The sequence below is a fragment of the Podarcis cretensis genome (assembly GCF_951804945.1).
Source record: "Podarcis cretensis genome assembly, chromosome: 2".
In the NCBI taxonomy this organism is placed as follows: Eukaryota; Metazoa; Chordata; class Lepidosauria; order Squamata; family Lacertidae; genus Podarcis; species Podarcis cretensis.
The window spans coordinates 5,495,798-5,514,804 of NC_137171.1; the positions used below are offsets into that span (position 1 = coordinate 5,495,798).

Consider the following 19,007-nt stretch of genomic DNA (forward strand, 5'->3'; position numbering starts at 1 on the left):
TGGGAGATCTTCAGGAGAAGAAAGGGCTAAGGAGTAAACCCTACACAAATCCAGAGTGGAGTCCCTAAGGCAGTTGGATGGCATCCTGTCTGCCTCCTTCCGGCAACCCAGCTGGTGCTGGATGTCTTGCTCTGCTTTCCATTGGACCACATCAGTGAGGTTTGAGACAGATGAATGCCAACAACAACAGTAGTTATCATCCTCTCACATTTCCTCCAAGTTGGCATACATGGTCTCTCCCCAAACACCTCTATTTTATCCTTGCAGGTTTGACAATCTTGCCAAATTACCCAGTGAGCTTCATGGCTGAGTGAGAATTTGAACCCTGGTCTCTCTGCTCCTAGTCCAACACACTAACCACGACACCACACCGCATAATGTTTGGTCCTGGGCAGACTTGAAGCATGTGTGGCACAGGCAGCCCACCTGGCAGAAGGGGACCCCATGGCAGCTCCCTTTCTATTTCAGAAATCACTTTGTGGAGTTTTGTTCTAAAGCAGCGAACTAGATCTGGCTGTGTGTGCAAATTCACATGTTGTTGACAGATCCTGGCTCTTCTTCTGCTTTCCAATATGGTTCGGAGCTTTTTGGCTGTCACACAATTCCCTGATAACTTGGTGTTAGGGGGAACCTCCTTGCATTCCAAAGATACATTTTTTTCCTGTTTTTATTGTGCATACTCTTTTGATGATTTTACGCTGTGAAGTGCTCTATAAAAATGTGTTTTCATCATCATCATCGTCATCATCACACAAACTCAGAGACCAGAAAGAGCTGAAAACCAACGACTTTATTGTCCAATGGAGTAAATGTATTGTTTTGGGAGAGTCAAAATGATTTAAAAATTTGTTTTTCTCATAGAGGCTGTAGCATTCAATGGTGCCCCCTTCTGGTTCCACAGAGGAACACTCAGTGATGTTCCCACGTTGCAGTATAAATGAAGCATCATTTGCAGCCAGCACTCTGAGCGAGGGTGGGTGGCCGATTGTGTTTATACAAAGGTAGAAAAATGGGGCAGTTGATTCCACCGGGGAGTGATGGGTTTAGCAGTCCTGCCTGAAGGGTGCAGCTATTCAACCCCACCGTCAGCAGGTCTGTAGAGAAAAGAATCATAGAATCATAGAATCATAGAGTTGGAAGAGACCACAAGGGCCATCGAGTCCAACCCCCTGCCAAGCAGAAGATGGTGTGTCCATTACGGTCCGTATCAAAGATTAGCAAGAGTTAGTATGAAGTAGCTCTTCAAGACAAGAGCTCTGAAGAGAAGGTGAAAATTCTTGGTTCACCAGCTTGGCGACATCAGCTCTGCAATGCTAGTCTTTGCAAACATCAGCACTAACAAGTTATAGCAAGCTGACTTTATATCAACAAGCAACAGCAACAAGTAACTTTCCTGGAGTGTGCACACTTGATAATAAAAGGTAAAAGGACCCCTGACCATTAGGTCCAGTTGTGGCCGACTCTGGGGTTGCAGCGCTCATCTCGCTTTATTGGCCAAGGGAGCTGGCGTACAGCTTCTGGGTCATGTGGCCAGCATGACTAAGCCGCTTCTGGCGAACCAGAGCAACGCACGGAAACGCCGTTTACCTTCCCGCCGGAGTGGTACCTATTTATCTACTTGCACTTTGATGTGCTTTTGAACTGCTAGGTTGGCAGGAGGAGGGACCGAGCAACAGGAGCTCACCCCGTCGCGGGGATTCAAACCGCCGACCTTCTGATCGGCAAGTCCTAGGCTCTGTGGTTTAACCCACAGCGCCACCCGCGTCCCATGCACACTTAATATTAGTGGGCCTCTAATCAGGCGTGGACTATGGTAATCTTTCATAATATGTCACCCTGTGTGAAGCTAAAATTTGGTGGCCCCAAATGGATCTTCTCAATTACGGATCTTCTCAATTTTGCATCTTCACGGCTCCAAGATAACACACACAAACGTAAAACTTCAGAAGAGAGCTCAAGGCTCAATACTGAAAGAGGTTACAGGGAAGGAAATGTTATTTCCGGTGGGGAGCAACACACACCACTCCACAGAATTAACCACACTCATTTCTGAGGCACATACTCACTCTCTTCCGCTCAGACTGCCATGATGTGTTTGACAAAGGCTGTGGAGAGAAAGGAAAGAATTGCCAGGAAATTAAAACTACCTGCCACCACATTCACACGCACAGTATTTTGGTCCAGTGAGCCTTTTACACCTGTTTTCCGCCCCCATATATGTTTTCATCGTCATATTTTCTTGAGTAACAAGAGTACATACAGAGCCTCTGCTTCCAAGTCATAGAATCCTTCAAACAAGTCAGTGAGACATTACTGTTGTAGGAAATGTGGAGTTGAGGGGAGTAAAGGGGAAGACAGTAGAATTTCATTCTTTTGCATAGTATAGGAACAAAGCTTTTGTTTCAGTGTCACGCAAACAGGGACTTTATTTTTGTTTGCCGTGTGAGAGACCAGAAGGCCCAGAGTGTGGTAGGTTGCAGTCAGTTGGTTGCAGTGTATTTTGTCTGTGTGTGCGAGGGGGGGGGTATTTCTGGGTCAGGTTAACCATATTGATTTGTATGCTGTTGTGGGGGGATTGGCTATTGCCTTGCTGGCTTGCATACACAATGAAGGAGAGCCAAACTGGGTGAAGCATCCTTCTGTTTTAGCTTTCCTAGGAAGGCTGTTTTCCATACTGTTTGGTACCAGTGGTCCATGTTCACTCCCAATAGATGCCTCCAGTGTCTAGTTATGGCGCTCCAAGCAGCTGAGAGGAAGTGGCTTATGAGTTCTTTGTCAAGTGTGTTACACCTGATATTTTAAGGTAGCAGTCAACCTTTACTGTCTCTTGTCCCTCCCTGACAGATGTTTCATTAGCAAAACTATTGCCTCAGGTGACAACTGGCCCACTTGCTCACCTGCAATCTGTTTTCCTGCCCTCACTTACTTCCCCTTAAATATTAGGAGTTTCTTTTCGGGCATTAGCAGGTCATGAAGTGCCCAACTGCCCCCTAGATGTAGCATGAGGCCCTAACTGTCGAATGGGCCAGTTGTGGCTTCTGTATTACCAGCAGTACTAGGCACTTAAGCACCTCATCCACACAGTGTTGCACATTGGTTTGCATATGAAAACTGCAACAAGCAAAGTCCAGCATCCCATATAACTTAGGAACGGAGAAAGCTGCCTTGTACTTAGATGGACCATTGGTCCCGCAAACTTGATACTGTCCACACCGATAGGCTGTGTCTCTCCAGGGTTTCGGGGGGGGGGGGGGGTGGGGGTGGTATAATTCCAGCTCTACCAGCAGATGCCAGGGACTGACCTGAGACTTTTCACTTGCAAAGCATATTCTTTACCACAACTTGTAGATAATGTGTGCAATGTTCTGTACATTACCTGCTTTTTAATATTCATTTGTAAACTGCGTAGAGGTTTTTCTACAGTCAAGTGATATATAAATTTAGTTAACTGCGATATACAAGCTTGCAGGATCTACACTTTTATCACCACATTTCCCTGTGAAACTGGGAAGTGTCGCTGCTTCCCTTGAATCAAACTAAACTGTCTACTCACCTGTTCTAAGTGATCATCCATAGGCAGGCTGTATTTTAGGGGGCAGAACTGAGTTATCTGCAATGCAATTGATCAGTTACTTAAGTATTTTTATTTATTTACTTGATTGGGGGGGAGATGCCCCCCCCCGCCAAGGTCATGGGCTCATCCAGACTTCCTTTTGTGCCATACTTTCTAGGCACAGGTCAACATTTTAGAGCGCTGTGTCCAAGCACTCTTTTTAATTTTCCCACCACTTTCCCCATGAGAACCCGCTCTTTAATGCTGAATCAGAACAAATGGCAATTTGTGTTACCCACAGATTGCCATTTGCTCTGATTCAGTGGTAAAGAGCGGGGTTTCTCTGGGAAAGAAAGAAAAGGGGGGGAGGGAAGAGTGCTTGGATACAGTACTTCAAAGTGTGGCGCTGTGCCTAGGAAGTCTGGATGAGTCCAGTATGAGTGTTCTGACACTGGGCCTACCTGCTCATGCAAAAACAGACCCAGTCTCTCACCTTCATAATTGATGCAGCCATTAGCATCTTCGTGCCCAGCTAATAGAGTGTCTACTTCCTCTTCAGTCATTTTCTCACCTGGAAAGAGAAGGAGGAGGAACAGCACATGGAAGAAGGGGTCAGGTTCTTTACACTTCCTTCAGTCCCCATCAGCCCCAGCCAACATGGTCAAAGGATGATGGGAGCAGTGGCCCAGCACCATCTGGAGGGCACTGCAGTGGCTGCTCCTAGCATACCAAGTAGTTCAATCTGCATCTTGCGCTGAAATAACTCCTCAAGAATGTGTGTGAAACTACATTGTTTGTGGCACCCAAGGTGGTTTGCTGTAAATGGCATCAACAATCAAATCTGATTTTGAGATATTTGTGATATTTACCTTTTAAAAATTCTAATCAATTACAGTTGATCTTCAAAACAGTTGGTATGTGTTGTGTGTGTATGTATATAAACAGGTATTTTAATTTTATTTTTTAGAGGGCCATACTTTGAAGGCGAGACCTGGGTTCAAATCCATGCTGTTTGCGATGCTCACAAGGTGACATTTGGTCACTATTTCTCAGTCTAACCCATTTCACAGGATTGTAGAGCAAATTCTATCATATGCCATTGTGAGCTCCTTGGAATGAGCCTGGGACACAGCTGTGTAACTGAGCTCGGATTTGAATTCAGTTTTTCCCAGTTCAAGCCTGATGCTCTAGTCTATCAGCATGACTAGTTCTTTAGCCTGCAACCCAAACCCCACTTACCTGGGAGTAAGCCACATTGAACTCAGTTGCATTATTATGTTAGATATCATTCATCAAGAAACAGTAAAAGGGTGCAAACAGCTTTAAGAACTTTTTCTGTGAGTTCTGGGTGTGGTTTTCTAGGCTGATTAGACACAGCTGGTGATGTGTATAAAAGAACAGAAGTCACAGTTTGAATTTTGCCTGCAGAGAGAGAACACCCACATGCTTTGTGTTTGTTGTTTTTGTATAGCTGTAATAAAACCTTTGTTTGAGTGTTTTGCACCGGTCTTGCGGTTCTGTCGTCTGCCACCAGAAGAAAAAAAACCCTCAAACATATTATAGGCTTAGATTGAAGGGTAACAATGATCATGTATCCTTTCTTCTAAAATAAAATAAGGAGACAAAGGGCAGCAAAAGTATCTCTCCATTTTATAGACTTTTCACTTTTTCAATAGTTCTTTGCAGGCTGTGCACTGCACCTCCCTGGAACAGAAGCGCAAGTCCTTATTTATTAATGCATGTATTCTATAGTGGATGAGAGTGCAACAACTTCCTGCCACAAGGGCATCCTCTCTATATAAAGGCCACTCCCCCAAACCTTAATGGGGAAGAGGTACTATGAGTCTCCAGTGGGGCTAGTGTTAGTACCAAGGCAAGGGGAAATCAGGATGCAAAACTGTACCTGGAGAGACCAGGGCCAGATTTAGGTTTGATGAGGCCCTAAGCTACTGAAGGTAATGGGGCCCTTTATATGTCCAGGTGTCCCTAGTCAACAACAAATTGTCACTGTTTTTTAGGTTAAATATATGCTATATGGTAATTTATTGACCTAATTGGTACCTAAAGCCATTTGCACATAACAAATAGGAGCCTACACAACACAAAACACTGTTGCTGTATGTAGGCTTTATTTTATTTGTTTTTTATCTTACATTTTGGAAATGTACATCCAGTTGTTTTTTCCTTTAAATTTTTTGGGGGCCCCCAAGAGAGTGGGGCCCTAAGCTATAGCTTGTTTAGCTTATACATAAATCCAGCACTGGGAGAGACAGTACCTAACCTAAGCAACACCAGCTTGCCTAAGGCCATCCAGTTCATTTATGAATGAACAATCATTTCAAACAAGGATTAATTGCAGCGTTGCCCATTGGCTAGTTTAGCACATCCACCTGCACCCAAAGCTGATGTAAGTGAATGGGATGATGGCTGCGTTGAAAATGGGATCCTTTTGGGCTCTGTGCTCTAGCATGGCTTCCTCATGTTTGGTGTGCCCCCAAAGCTGCTTGGGCCTTCTGGCAACAAACTGGTGAGAAAGTTTTGCCTTTTCACTTGGCAGCACTTACCAAGCGTGGCGAGGACGTGGCGCAATTCTGCGCCCATGACGGTGCCGTTTCCCTCTTTGTCAAAGACCCTGAGCCCTTCCACGTAGTCTTCGTAGGTTCCCTGATCTTTGTTCTTGGCAATAGTCTGTAACATGGGCAGGAACTCTTCAAACTCCACCCGCTTAGAATTCAGCTCTAGTGGAGGAGGAGGAAGAGGAAAGACTGTCAACAGCAAACTAGTCTCAAGTGCTTTGCCTCACAGATTTCATGGGGCACTTCCCAGCCTACACCCTCAGAAATCTGTGTCCGTTGATTGTATACATTCCATGAGGACTGCACTCTTTCACTTGGAATGTGAACCTGAAACTGTGTTTGGCATCCTGAAAATTGCTTAGCATATGGTTTTGGGGGAGGATGGAGCAGAGGCTCAGAACTGGAAGGAGCTGGTCACACATCAGCTTCTTTTGCTTCAGTGTTTATACTGGGTTCTATGTAATACATACTTAAATTATATAAAGTATGGAAATTATACAGAAGTAAAGAAAGAGAGAATACTATATTCTATGTTCATGTTTCTACTATTGTCCTATTTTCTTCCCTTATTTTTCTCCTTTAATTGATACGATATCTCTGCTTCTGATATTCAGCATGAGTGCCTAGGCTAATGCAGCCAAAAGGGCACCATCCATGCACACGTATCTCCTCCTTGCATGTGGGTGGTACCATTTTGGCGACATAAGCATTGACACTCAAGTCTGAATAGTAGAACTAGTAAGAAAGCTGAAGCTCTAAAGGGATATCAGCCTCACGTCTGAAAACACCCTTCAGGGCTGATGTGTCCTACACAGCTTCCCATCCTTTCCCCCATTCCTAACTAAAGATGGACAGACCTCTCAAATTTGTTTTCCCAATCTCAAATTCAGTTCACCGTATTTCCACATCAGCTTGCTATTTTTTCTATTTAAAAAAAGTTCTCAAGAATATTCACCAGCATTTTAGCAGCCCTTTCTCCTGATACACACATTTTTGTATGCAGTTTTTGCCTAGTACTACTCTGTACTGTACACCTGCTTGAATTTGGAATCTGTTGCCCTCAAGTGGCCATACTGTCCGTTTCCCTTTCTATTTGTGAGACAAGGAACAAGACTCACCATCCGGCTTGGGGTGTCCCAGGACTTTCATGATCTCAGCATTTGTGGGATTCTGTCCCACGGCCCTCATCACATCTCCGCACTGGCCCAACTGGATTTTGCCATCACCAACCCGATCAAAGAGCCCAAAGGCCTCTTTGTAATCTAGGGAGATTAGACCAAAGTTTTAATGTGGTTATTTTGTGATGAGGTCTCAGAACTGGGCAAGCTGCCGGGGACCGGAGGGTTTTTTTGGGATAAAGTGTCAAGCTTGCCATGCCAGCTGTCAACTTGATGGTTCACATAATCCCAAGAAACTAGACACCGCCGTCTGCAAGGTCTGTTTAACCTGCCCAGTTTCTATCACTCATCACAGCCAATATGGAGGGAGGGAGGGAGGGAGGGAGGGAGGGAGGGAGGTTGCTGCCTACCAAAGGGCAAGCTCTGCTTGGGATGCGTCTAAAGAGAAAACGATGACGATCTTGAAAGGAAGACACTGGCTGTTCTTGCTCTAAATGAAAGAAGGATCTCAGGGGCCTTCATTCCAAAGGGACATCACCTTGATCTTGGGAAGGTTTTAGCTGCCAAGGAATCATTTTTATATTTAGACAGCACCTCTAATCCCGTAGCAACCTTGGACAGCACAAAGGCATGGCTAATCAGGCACACCAAGAGGAACTGCATCTCTCAGATACCCAGGCCCCCAACTCCTCCACTAACTGAGCTAATGAGACATTCCTTCAAGTTGCTAAAGAAGGTTTCAGTGGTAAGAGCAATTGAAAGTCCAAGATAGTTAAATCAGGCACCTATAGGTGATTACAATGTTCTGTTTGTTGGAAATATGTACACTCTTTCTCTCATAATGCTTAGGGCAGCTTTCAAAATAATAGAGGGATGGTTTGGTGAGCACAGTGAGGCTTCCTAAGGACTTGCCTGCATTACAAGTGTAAATGTAAAACCACTTTCCAAGTTTATTAATGCTGAAGTCCTGTATATGTCTACTGAGAAGTAAGCCCCATTGAGTTAAATGGGACTTGTTTCTAGGAAAGTGTGGCAAGGATTGCAGTCTAAACGGTTGCTGATCCCAGCTAAAGAACCCACATATATTGTAATCCGCGTCAGGGCTTCTGGGGCATAAAATCAGTTTATTGATATAAGATTTAAAAATAAGAACTACTGTTAAGTGGTTGTGGAGAAAGCCAGAAAAAAATATATAATTTATTTTGTGTCATGAGGGAAATTATGAATGCCTTTGAAATAAAAGTGTGTGTGTGTGTGTGTGCACTCGTGCATGGAGGTGTCAGATCAGAAAGCTGAAACTAAAGGTGTGACGATACTGGGTGGGTTACAAAGGTGTATTGGGAAAGAAAGGACAGTTGTAATTATTGTTTGCTCAGTCTGAACCTGGAGGACTGGAGTCTATGTGAGGAGGAAGCTGGGGCAGGGAAACATTATGTGACTGTCCAAGAGGATGAACTAGGCTTCTGTGTTTCCAGTCTCTCGACTCTAGCTACTCCGTTCTCTGCTGCTTATGCCATGAGACCAGAAGTAGCTGTAACTCCTCTCCCACTCCTGGCTATATCTAGTACTACAAAAATTGTGATGTGATCTCATCACCACTTCAGGTTTCCCAGCAGCCAGTTAAATGAAGTGGGGGTGGCGGACCTTGCAGAACACTGGCATCATGTTGTGCTTCTTGGTGTTCTAAATGTTATGGGGAGAGAAGGTGATACAGGGGCCATTGCTTTTGATAACAGCTCCCAGTCCCTAAGAAACTAAGAGGTTTTAGGAAGTAAAAAGCAAACACCAAGATGCTCACAAAGCAGTTACAGTGGTACCTCAGGTTAAGAACTTAATTCGTTCTGGAGGTCCGTTCTTAACCTGAAACTGTTCTTAACCTGAAGCACCACTTTAGCTAATGGGGTCTCCTGCTGCCGCTGCGCCGCCGGAGCACGATTTCTGTTCTCAGCCTGAAGCAAAGTTCTTAACCTGAGGTAATATTTCTGGGTTAGAGAGTCTGTAACCTGAAGCGTATGTAACCTGAAGCGTATGTAACCCGAGGTACCACTATATTTTGTTTGAGGTGGGCTGTAGAAGTAAATCAGAAATAGTTTTGCCACCAGGTGAAAGTTCATGCACTTATGTGCATCCAGGCACACCAGCTTAGCCCTGCGACTGTGGGTGCAGGGGGCATGCATGCACAATGTCATGCATGCTGTGGGGCGCATGCGATGTCAGTGCCTCTGCATCTAGCTCAGGAAAGCTTCTCCTGCTGCCTTTGGACAATCAAATTGGCTTACCTTCCAACTGCTCCTTAGTGAATTCAATCTACAAAGAAGAAAGAAAGTGGTTGGAGATCATGACAGTCACAGGAAATGGTACTGAAGTGAGAGAGAGACTGGGCAATGTGACAGGAAGCCCAAGTTGTTGATAGAAATGCCAAGTTATAAAAAGGAAGCATTAGGACTCGCAGAAAACTTCTTCAGCCAGAGATGAGTGGACAGAGCAGATGCTAAAGCTCCCAAAGAAAAACTAAAGATGGAACAGGGCAGCTATGCTATGTATTTTGTCCATTTTAACATTTGACAAGTTAATTTTCATTGGCGAACAGATGTGTAAAAAATGGTCAACTTGTTTAGAGTTGATGACCATACTGGACATTTGTATTGTTGCATTTTTCAAAAATACCTACACAATCCATCAGGGTTAGGAATTTTGCATATTCAAATCAAATTCTCAGGACTCTCCCTAGGCCACCCCCTTTCTGCAGACCACGACTCCTCACCAGTCCTGCTCTGTGCCTTCGTCAAACTCTTTAACTGTGATGTTGGCACTTGCCAGTGGCGTAGCGTGGGTTGTCAGCACCCGGGGCAAGGCAAGTAATTTCCGCCCCCTAACCCGTGGATTTGCGCCCCCTAACCTGTGGAGGGGACGCAGGTGGCGCTGTGGGTTAAAGCCTCAGCGCCTAGGACTTGCCGATCGAAAGGTCGGCGGTTCGAATCCCTGCGGCGGGTGCGCTCCCGCTGCTCGGTCCCAGCGCCTGCCAACCTAGCAGTTCGAAAGCACCTCCGGGTGCAAGTAGATAAATAGGGACCGCTTACCAGCGGGAAGGTAAACGGCGTTTCCGTGTGCGGCTCTGGCTCGCCAGAGCAGCGATGTCACGCTGGCCACGTGACCCGGAAGTGTCTCCGGACAGCGCTGGCCCCTGGCCTCTTAAGTGAGATGGGCGCACAACCCCAGAGTCTGTCAAGACTGGCCCGTACGGGCAGGGGTACCTTTACCTTTACCTTTAACCTGTGGATTTGCCCTAACCCCAGATGTTGCGCCCGGTGCGGCCGGCCCCCCTGCACCCCCCACGCTACGCCACTGGCTCTTGCTACCCTGGATAGAAATCTCTGGCTTTATTGTGGCTGGAATCATGAGCGTAGCCAAGGGGGGGCCAGCGGGGAGATGCCACCCCAGATCAAGTAAAACAATAGAAATACTTAACTGACCAATCACGTTGGTTCTGGCCCCCCCACAAAAATCCTGGCTACACCCATGGCTGGAATGCAACCTCTTGTACAAAGAAAAGAGTCACACCCATTACTCTGGCCTTGCCTATCACTTGGAGGCCCTCAAAAGTTACCTCATGAGAGAATGCAGCCCTCACACTAAGGAAGGTTCTCCACCTGTGTGTCTATATATCACAAATGTCTCCTCCGTGGTCATCTCTGAATGGTTCATTTTTACTCCTTTTCTCTGTCTCTCTGTTCTCCAATTTTCAGTTCTCCTCAGACCTGTCTCTCAATCTTCTCAAACAAAGGGTGTTTCCAAGACAAGGAGCGCCTAGAAAGATAAATCTTGGGTTTTTTTGTGGTAAGCCAGAAGTGGAATTGCAATTGCTTTTCCCGAGTACCAGGGATTTTCTTTTGTGTGTCCACATTCTGCTATGTTCCATTCATATCAGTGGGTGAGACACAGCTGTGTGCGACAATTCACTCTCCTTCCCCTCCCTCCATTCTATCACTCTCACACCAAGACTTTTAAAGAACTTCCAAAATCCATATTGGAGTATACCATTTTTCGTCCAACCAAACTGTCACCAAAAAAAAGCACGCAAGCTTCCAACTTCTCCACAATTCTTCATCAGGCCAGGTGGGAAACAGTCTGGTGGAACTTGAAAGCTAGCACACTGTTTTGTGTCATTTTGGTTGGCCTCATAAAGGCATTGCCCTAAAATGGGTTTGGGAATTTTCCTTATGAGCCAACCCAGCTACTTTCTAATGTTGTCTAGGTTCTTGGGAGATGACTGCCTTTCACAGTTGAGGTTATTAAAGGGCAGGAGCAGGGGGATGGAGAGGCAGAGAGAGAGTAAACAGAGTGCTGCAAAGGCAGTGCATGCCAAGGAGATTTCCATGCCCTCCCCTCCCACCCCAGCTCCAAGGTAGTTCGGCAGTTGCAATTTCACCTCTCTCTCCCTCTCTCTGCAAGGAGGCAACCCTGCTCCCTGCCCACTCAGCTCCTCTGAAGCCTTGGCCAAGAGGTCTGCTGCTGACTGACTGGCTGGACTCCTGATGAGAGATCCAGCAGCTTTTCACTTCCCTTCCTGCCATTGAGAAAGGGCAACTTGCTTCCTCAGCCTTATAAAATAAAACAAAAAATACTCACTCTCCTGCAATGTTACGCAAGTACTTTGTTTGTCAGTAAACAAAGAGGGGGAAATATGCCTTATGCGGAACAGCTAAGGGAGCTGGGCATGTTTAGCCTGGAGAAGAGGAGGTTAAGGGGTGATATGATAGCCATGTTCAAATATATAAAAGGATGTCACATAGAGGAGGGAGAAAGGTTGTTTTCTGCTGCTCCAGAGAAGCGGACACGGAGCAATGGATCCAAACTACAAGAAAGAAGATTCCACCTAAACATTAGGAAGAACTTCCTGACAGTAAGAGCTGTTTGACAGTGGAATTTGCTGCCAAGGAGTGTGGTGGAGTCTCCTTCTTTGGAGGTCTTTAAGCAGAGGCTTGACAACCATATGTCAGGAGTGCTCTGATGGTGTTTCCTGCTTGGCAGGGGGTTGGACTCGATGGCCCTTGTGGTCTCTTCCAACTCTAGGATTCTATGATTCTATGCTTTCCCATTTCTCTCCCTTCCTTCTCAACTGTGGAGACTCAGTTCCCCAGAACTCCTCCAAATTTTATGCTAAGACCTGAATCCCCTGAAGAGTCCAGAGGAGCCAGTGGTCAGGACAGGCCACACACTCTGGTGGTGCCTGCTGAGTCTTCACTTGCCTCTTCATCTGCTAATTCACTTCCTGAGTTCAGTTCCAATGGGCTGCTGCATATTGTGAACCACTTTGAGATTCATCAATGCATTAATGAAAAGGGTATAAGAGTTTTTAAGATAAAATAAATAAATAAATAAATAAAATGAGACTGGCAGCTTTTCTCAGAGTTGTGCAAGGTAAAGCTGTTTACAATGCTATAAACATTTTACAAATTACGCAGTTAAAAACCCACATCTTAAAGCAGCACAGAGCAATTAGATAAGATATAGGGCTTACTGTATGTTCATTTCCAGCATGTTCATTCAAATAAGTAATCAGTGTTTTAAAATACGTGGAATGGCCTTACCAGATATTAAAAGCGTTCTTAGGTATGGGAAGTGGTGGGGGCAGGGTGATAGGGCTCATTTATGCCCCCCCCCAATGCTGCTATACACATAGGAACCACACCTCTTGCACAAGTTGGAAGCATCTTTCCCTCTGGAGACTGTGCTTCTCTTCCGGGTTTAAAATTATAATAATGAATTCTATGCATTAGGGGGGAAGTCATGTGTATCACTGAGAAAACACAGATGTCTTTCAAATGGACGATGATGCACGTGGGCCCCTATAAAATGTCAGTGAAGAAGGCAGGTAAATTCCAGTTTCAGTGCCTCATGCAGAAGCTGCCCAAGGATGTTTGCAGACCAAGGTGTGGAATTGCCACTCTCCATGCACTTACTTTTCTCAGGATATGCACATGGCATCACTGTCCATTAATGTCTATCCTCTGTCTTCCCTGCATTATATATGCCATTTTTCCAGACAAAGTCTTTGCTTTTTTCAGAAGTACAGAAGAGTAGAGCACTCTCTGTAGCTGCAGATTCCCTTAGCAGTATCTCTTAAAGGGCAGAGTTTTCAAGTGGGCAGTGACCAACAACTCAGACGAATCTCTCACAGCTTTGCAGCACACTTTCACTATAAACTTTGCAATGGGTGTCATTTTATCACATTAATTCATTTTTAAATTGATCCTTTTAATTAGGCTAATATGTGTTTCTGGTGGGTTTTTTTTAATGCAACCCCTTTTTTGTTTAAAAACTGAACAAAATGTAGCCAGAAAAGTGTTATATGCTAAAAAGATCAGTGGTGAAAATGAGCAGGGTGATAAAATGTTGGCCACCACAAAGGTGTGCTGAGCTTCAAATGGTGAATTGAAGCTTCCCCTTTGTCACTCACAGGAGCTGGTGTGGATGGAACATGGAGGACTATGCACAGAGAAAAAGTGCAGGAAGGCTCATGATCATGTAGAAAGACAACCGCAGTTCCGCTTCTTGCTTACAACAGAGGAGCAATCTTGGAGCCAGGGGATGGAATTAACGAGCATGACTTCACTTATTAATGTCAATGGGTCTACTCTGTGTAAAGGTTAGGTGTATTCCACCCGGAGTCTGAACGCACCCCAAACCCCTCAGTCCCCTGTGGCAGCTCCTAGGGGCCCAAAAAGGCTGTGGTCCAGGCATCTCACTGTACTGTAAAGGTAAAGGGACCCCTGACCGTTAGGTCCAGTCGCGGACGACTCTGGGGTTGCAGCGCTCATCTCGTTTTATTGGCTGAGTGAGTCGGCGTACAGCTTCTGGGTCATGTGGCCAGCATGACTAAGCCGCTTCTGGTGAACCAGAGCAGCACACCTTCCCGCCGGAGTGGTACCTATTTATCTACTTGCACTTTGATGCACTGTACAGTACAGGGCTCCATATATTTGTTCAGTCCTGGCCTGCCCCAGCTCTGAGATTTACAAAAGGTAACAACCCTTGCTTCTGTTCATCTTGCTTCCCACAGGCCTTGGGAGTATATCCTGGGGACAGGAAGCGTTTTCCCCAAGACTACGCATGTGTGGCCATGTGTGGCTGGAGATGGGACCTAGCCTAAGGCTGGCCGGCCCAGGGGGAGGCTTCCTTGTGGGGTGAACTCTGGATTTTTAGTTTTGCGACACGTGACACTGCAGATATACATGTTGCATTTCCCATGGAATTGTTTTATCATTGTATATCTGCACATTTTACAGGTACTCTTTTTTCTGGTTGTTCTGTGGCCGGTGGACAGTGCAAACGAGCCCTGCGTGTTACATGGGACTAAGATCGGTTCTTCGCCGCACATGCAGGTGCTGCTGTGGCCAGGCCTGGAACTGCTAGGCTAAACTGCCTCTTCCTGCATCAGAGGCCGGCCTCTCTCTGCCTCTTTCAGCCTTGTGACCAGCAAAGACAGGAGGAGGAGATGCTTAAGGTGCCAGGGAGGCCAGTTCATCAGCAGGTTTCTAGGGCTGGAATCTAGAGTGGGTTTAAATAAGGGCTCGCTTTCCCCTCTCTGCCATCACTCTCCTTATTGAAGCCCCTACCTCACTGTTTCAGGAATCCCGCAGCGTTCGGAGGACATGGCTGTTGACTGAATGCCCCGATCCTCCCGCAACTTGATCCTCCCAGTCTCAGAAGGTGGCATCCCAGCAAAGGGATAGAGGTAGGATTGAAATAACTGTTCCCTGTAAAAAGCGGGGAATATGCTAAGTCCCACCCCCACCCCACCCCCGCTGGTGGCCACCTGTCCCTGGCCGGGCTTTCTGAGAATGCAGGCCAAATACCAGGCTTTTGCGCCTGCTGTTCGGACCTGTCTTTAAAATAACAGGAGCCCTTTCAATTGCTAAATTTATCTTGCCCCTCTAACCCGCTAACCTTAGCTTGCTGCCCTTCCCACTCACCATTGTCTGCTGAGGTGGGGAAATGGACTTTATTTCCTGGCTGCCTAGAAGCAGCACTGAGGCAGGGTTGCCATACTTCAAAAAGTGAAAACCCAGACGCAAAAGTTGTTGAGCTTCTTTTTGCAAAAAGAAAATTCGCCAAAAGCTACACTTCCGGATTTCCTCAGATATTTCAACACTTTCTGCCTGGACGCTGCTTCTGAGGGCCTGATCCCACTTATGTCCAGATGTATGGCAGGCAGCCCTACACTAAGAGCAGAAGAAGCAGCTCCAGCTTTCCATGAAGCTATGAACCCTAAAGGCCTTGAGGTCTGGTGTGGTGCAGAGGTCAAGAAAGGAACTTCCTTTTAAATACTGTATGAAAGCCCCAGACTCGGCTCTGTTCTTAGCTACCTAGCACACTATAGAGCAGCTTTGCGTAGGCTGATAGTCTTCAGCCATTTCAGATGTTTCACCCACCTTTAGGCTAAACATGCATAGGGAGACCCATTTCTTAATTTTGTTACCATTTATTTGTAGCCTTACCCAGCTGCATGCCAGACGAAAATCCAGCAGGTACAGCTTTCCCCCAGCACAGAGAGATAGTGATGGGGAAGCAGCACCTGTTGAATTTGTGCCTGCAAAAAAGTTTGTGCCAGGAAAAAAATAATGATAAACCTAGATTAAGCATCTTTAAATATGAGGATATAACTATATTTATATTTCGTATGCATCATAAAACTAAATTCAAACTGGGGAAATTCACTGAATGTCAGCACAAAAGTTGGAGAACAAGGGCAATCAAATTCAGCATTCTGTTCCCAATAGCAGTCAGCAAGAAGTCTTTGGAAGCACAGCAGGACGTTGTGCTCTGGTTCCATGCCCCCACCACTTGGAACCCCAAAACATACTGCCTCCTGACATGGAGGGCTAATTATTTATCATGACTAAAAGTCTAGAGTGTGATCAAGTGGCCAACTTAGCTTCACACAAATCCACACCTTGCACAGTCATTGTCCTGCCTTTTCTTTCTTTCTTTTTAAAACTAGAATTCATTATCAGCCTTGAAGGCACACAATGAACTCAGAATGGACTGAAAAAGAAACATGCCTGATTTTAGGCATTCTCATTTCCCATATGGAGCTCCAGTTCCCAACACTGTATCGTTTAGTCCAACAGATAGTGTTAGCCTTGAGCCAAGTAGACTTAGACCCAAATCCTTGCTGGTGTACAATTCACTAGAGCTTTTCAACCAAGCATCTGTGCTCCTTAGCTGCCTCTCTGAAAAACATGGAACAATAGCTGTGAGGGTAAATGAAGCAAATGATTTTAAAGAGCAGCAAAACTCAGGGAGATCAGCTGTCTTATCTGGAGACAATGAAATAAGTTGCAATTAAATCCTACGGTAGTTCATTCCGTTTTATTTTTTGTTGCTTCAGACTGAGTGCTGACCACTTCCAGTAAGAGAGGCCAGATTTCCTATGTTTTGGTTCCAGCCAGAGTTAGCTGGGCAAATTTAAACACATATGAAGTTTCTGCAAAATGTAAAACTGAATATGGGGATTCAGTAAAAAGGAATGAAAATAAACAGATCAGATAAGAGGTATGCATGCCATCAGTACCTTTCAATTGACACCCAGTTGACACCTACTTGGTCCCTTGCAGTTCATGAGAGGGGCTGTCCAGCTTGGAGATAATGCAGCAGGGTCTTGCCAGCTATATGGGTATCCCATATGAATGGGGTTGTCCGGTGGCCAGTTTTATAGGTAATGTGTGTGCATAAGCACATACTGCTCCATCTTTATCGAGCTGCCAAGCCCCTGTCAATTCACTTTTACTTTGGCTTTGACTCATTCTGATCATTCTGCCAGGGGAAAATACCTGACCGCTTGAAGGGAGTTCGAAAGTAGTTTACGGAAGTCTGGAGCCTGACAAGTTTTTCAGAGAGTTGGTGGTCTGAAAGAAGAATCTCTTTTCATGGTATGTTGTTCATTCATCCCACCATTTGCCTCAAATAAAGTAGCTTTGTATTGTTTCAAAAATCTGTTTGATAAGAAAAACAGGCAAACGAAACGTGTGTACCACGAGAAGTGAAGCCTCTTTCAAATCACTTTCAGTTCTGTTAAAAACTATTGTCTGTCTCTGCCCGGGCTGAGGATATTATTCAAGCCCAAACATATTTAATACTCCAAACACCTTCTGTGGAGTCGGGCTGGGTGGGTGTTTGTGAGTGGAACAGGGCTAGGCTTGGCTTCTAAAAGGGTGATAGCTGCCTTGATTTATTTAGCCCCCTCTTCGCACCCACTAATTCATATTAGGGTGCGCCTAATTAATTATTGCAACCTGTAACCTCCCTTTATCCACTTGTAATGCCCTGCTGCAACACTTCTCAAATTAGTTACCTTTTACAATAATATCATCCCACAAAGCACTCTGTCTATTTAGTAAAAGGATAGAAAACACTTTAGATCCAGATAAAATAGCCTTAAGATCCTGGCCACCCCCTGCTGCTGCTGCTGCTGCCTTTAACCGGCTTCCTTCCCAAGAAGAGAAGGGTTCCCTCAGGTGTCCTGTCCCTTCAACCATGTCTCACTCACCACAACTTTGGAGAGGTCAATTGGGGGATCCTTGGGCTTTGCTGGTGCTGCTGGTGCTGCTGGTGCTGGTTCTGGTGCTTTGCCTTTAGCTGCCGGGGCTCCTGGCTTCGCTAGAGCTGGCTTAGCTGCTGGTTTGGCAGGCGGGGGTACTGGCCGTTTCACTGGGGCATCCTTCTTTGGGGGCATGTTCCCTCTGTGTCTCCTGCTGGGAATGATGCAGAGGGGAAGTCAGCAGATGTAGGCAGGACCCTCAGCTCAGGCTGGCTCTGCCCGGCTGCAGTTTAAATAGCTCTGTGGATCCTGTGATGTCAGCCCAAGAGGACTAGCTGGGTATGGAGTGGGAATGCATCTAAAAATGGGAGCATCAGTCACCTTCAGCAATGCTAGTTCCTCCCTCCATTCAAGACAGAGAGATCTCAAAGGGCTTTGCTACAGCTAAGCATCCTTTCTGAATAGCCAGGCCTTGGACGTGCCTTTGTGGCACCAAGCCAGCCAGCTCACACAGCAAATCCTCTGGCTCTCTGCACCAGTCATATGGGCTAGCAGAAGGCAAGCGGGGGTGGGATTCTCCTTCTATTAACATTGCATCCAGCCTGGCTTGACTGATGTTCTAAGTAAACTGCAGCAGCGTAGGACCCAATCTATTGCGGGGAGGGTGTAGGTATGGCATAATTATCTAGGAACTTCTCCATTGTGGAGTATGTTGATTCTTCTAGTTGCACTGATCTCTACACACACACACACACACACACACACACACACACTTCTTGGCAACTCAGAATGCAGGGTCTGCACACATCACAATACAGACACTGGAAAAAGCAACAATTTGTTTAGCTAGAGGGTGTTTTAGAATCATTGCAGCTTGATTGGCACAATAAACACAATGCTTTTCGTTCTGCAAAATATTCGGTTTGGGTTGGATGGAAATTGGAGATACTTAGACATGGATATAAAGAATACTTCACATGAATTAGTTGCACGATCCTGTGATCCTGGCCTCTGTCTGTCTGCAAGAAGTGTTTTGTTTTGGGTGGGTTTCCCTCTGTGTGCAAATATCAACAGAGGTAAAAGCTTGAGACAAACATTCATCATAGTCCTCTTTCCCTCTGCTTCCCTTAAAAGTTGGACTAAAATCTCTTCCAAAACAGCTAGTTTAATGAGCGTTTATCCCAATTTGTTTGTGGTGAGATTAGACACTGTGTCAA

At 45.6% G+C, this 19,007-nt stretch overlaps 1 protein-coding gene across 1 annotated transcript; it reads right to left on the reverse strand.

The window, feature by feature from the left end:
• Nucleotides 1-775: 775 nt before the first annotated feature.
• On the reverse strand, nt 776-18,310 carry LOC307210750 (myosin light polypeptide 6-like). Its single transcript, XM_079966924.1, has 8 exons — nt 18,172-18,310; nt 17,800-18,004; nt 9,527-9,554; nt 7,248-7,391; nt 6,118-6,291; nt 4,047-4,124; nt 2,067-2,105; nt 776-1,094 (listed from the first exon to the last, which is right to left on the reverse strand). The coding sequence occupies exons 2-7, from the start codon at nt 17,983-17,985 to the stop codon at nt 2,077-2,079; spliced, it is 639 nt and encodes a 212-aa protein (XP_079823050.1). The 5' UTR covers nt 17,986-18,004; nt 18,172-18,310; the 3' UTR covers nt 776-1,094; nt 2,067-2,076.
• Nucleotides 18,311-19,007: the final 697 nt, after the last annotated feature.

Bases quoted from the DNA above. Each gene is read 5' to 3' on its own strand.
- LOC307210750 (XM_079966924.1), bottom strand. From the start codon at position 17,985: ATGCCCCCAAAGAAGGATGCCCCAGTGAAACGGCCAGTACCCCCGCCT. The intron at 6,292-7,247 runs GTGAGTCTTGTT...CTCCTCCACTAG, and splicing joins GGGACACCCCAAGCCGGATG to AGCTGAATTCTAAGCGGGTG. The intron at 2,106-4,046 runs GTGAGAGACTGG...TTCTCTCCACAG, and splicing joins TGGCTGCATCAATTATGAAG to CCTTTGTCAAACACATCATG.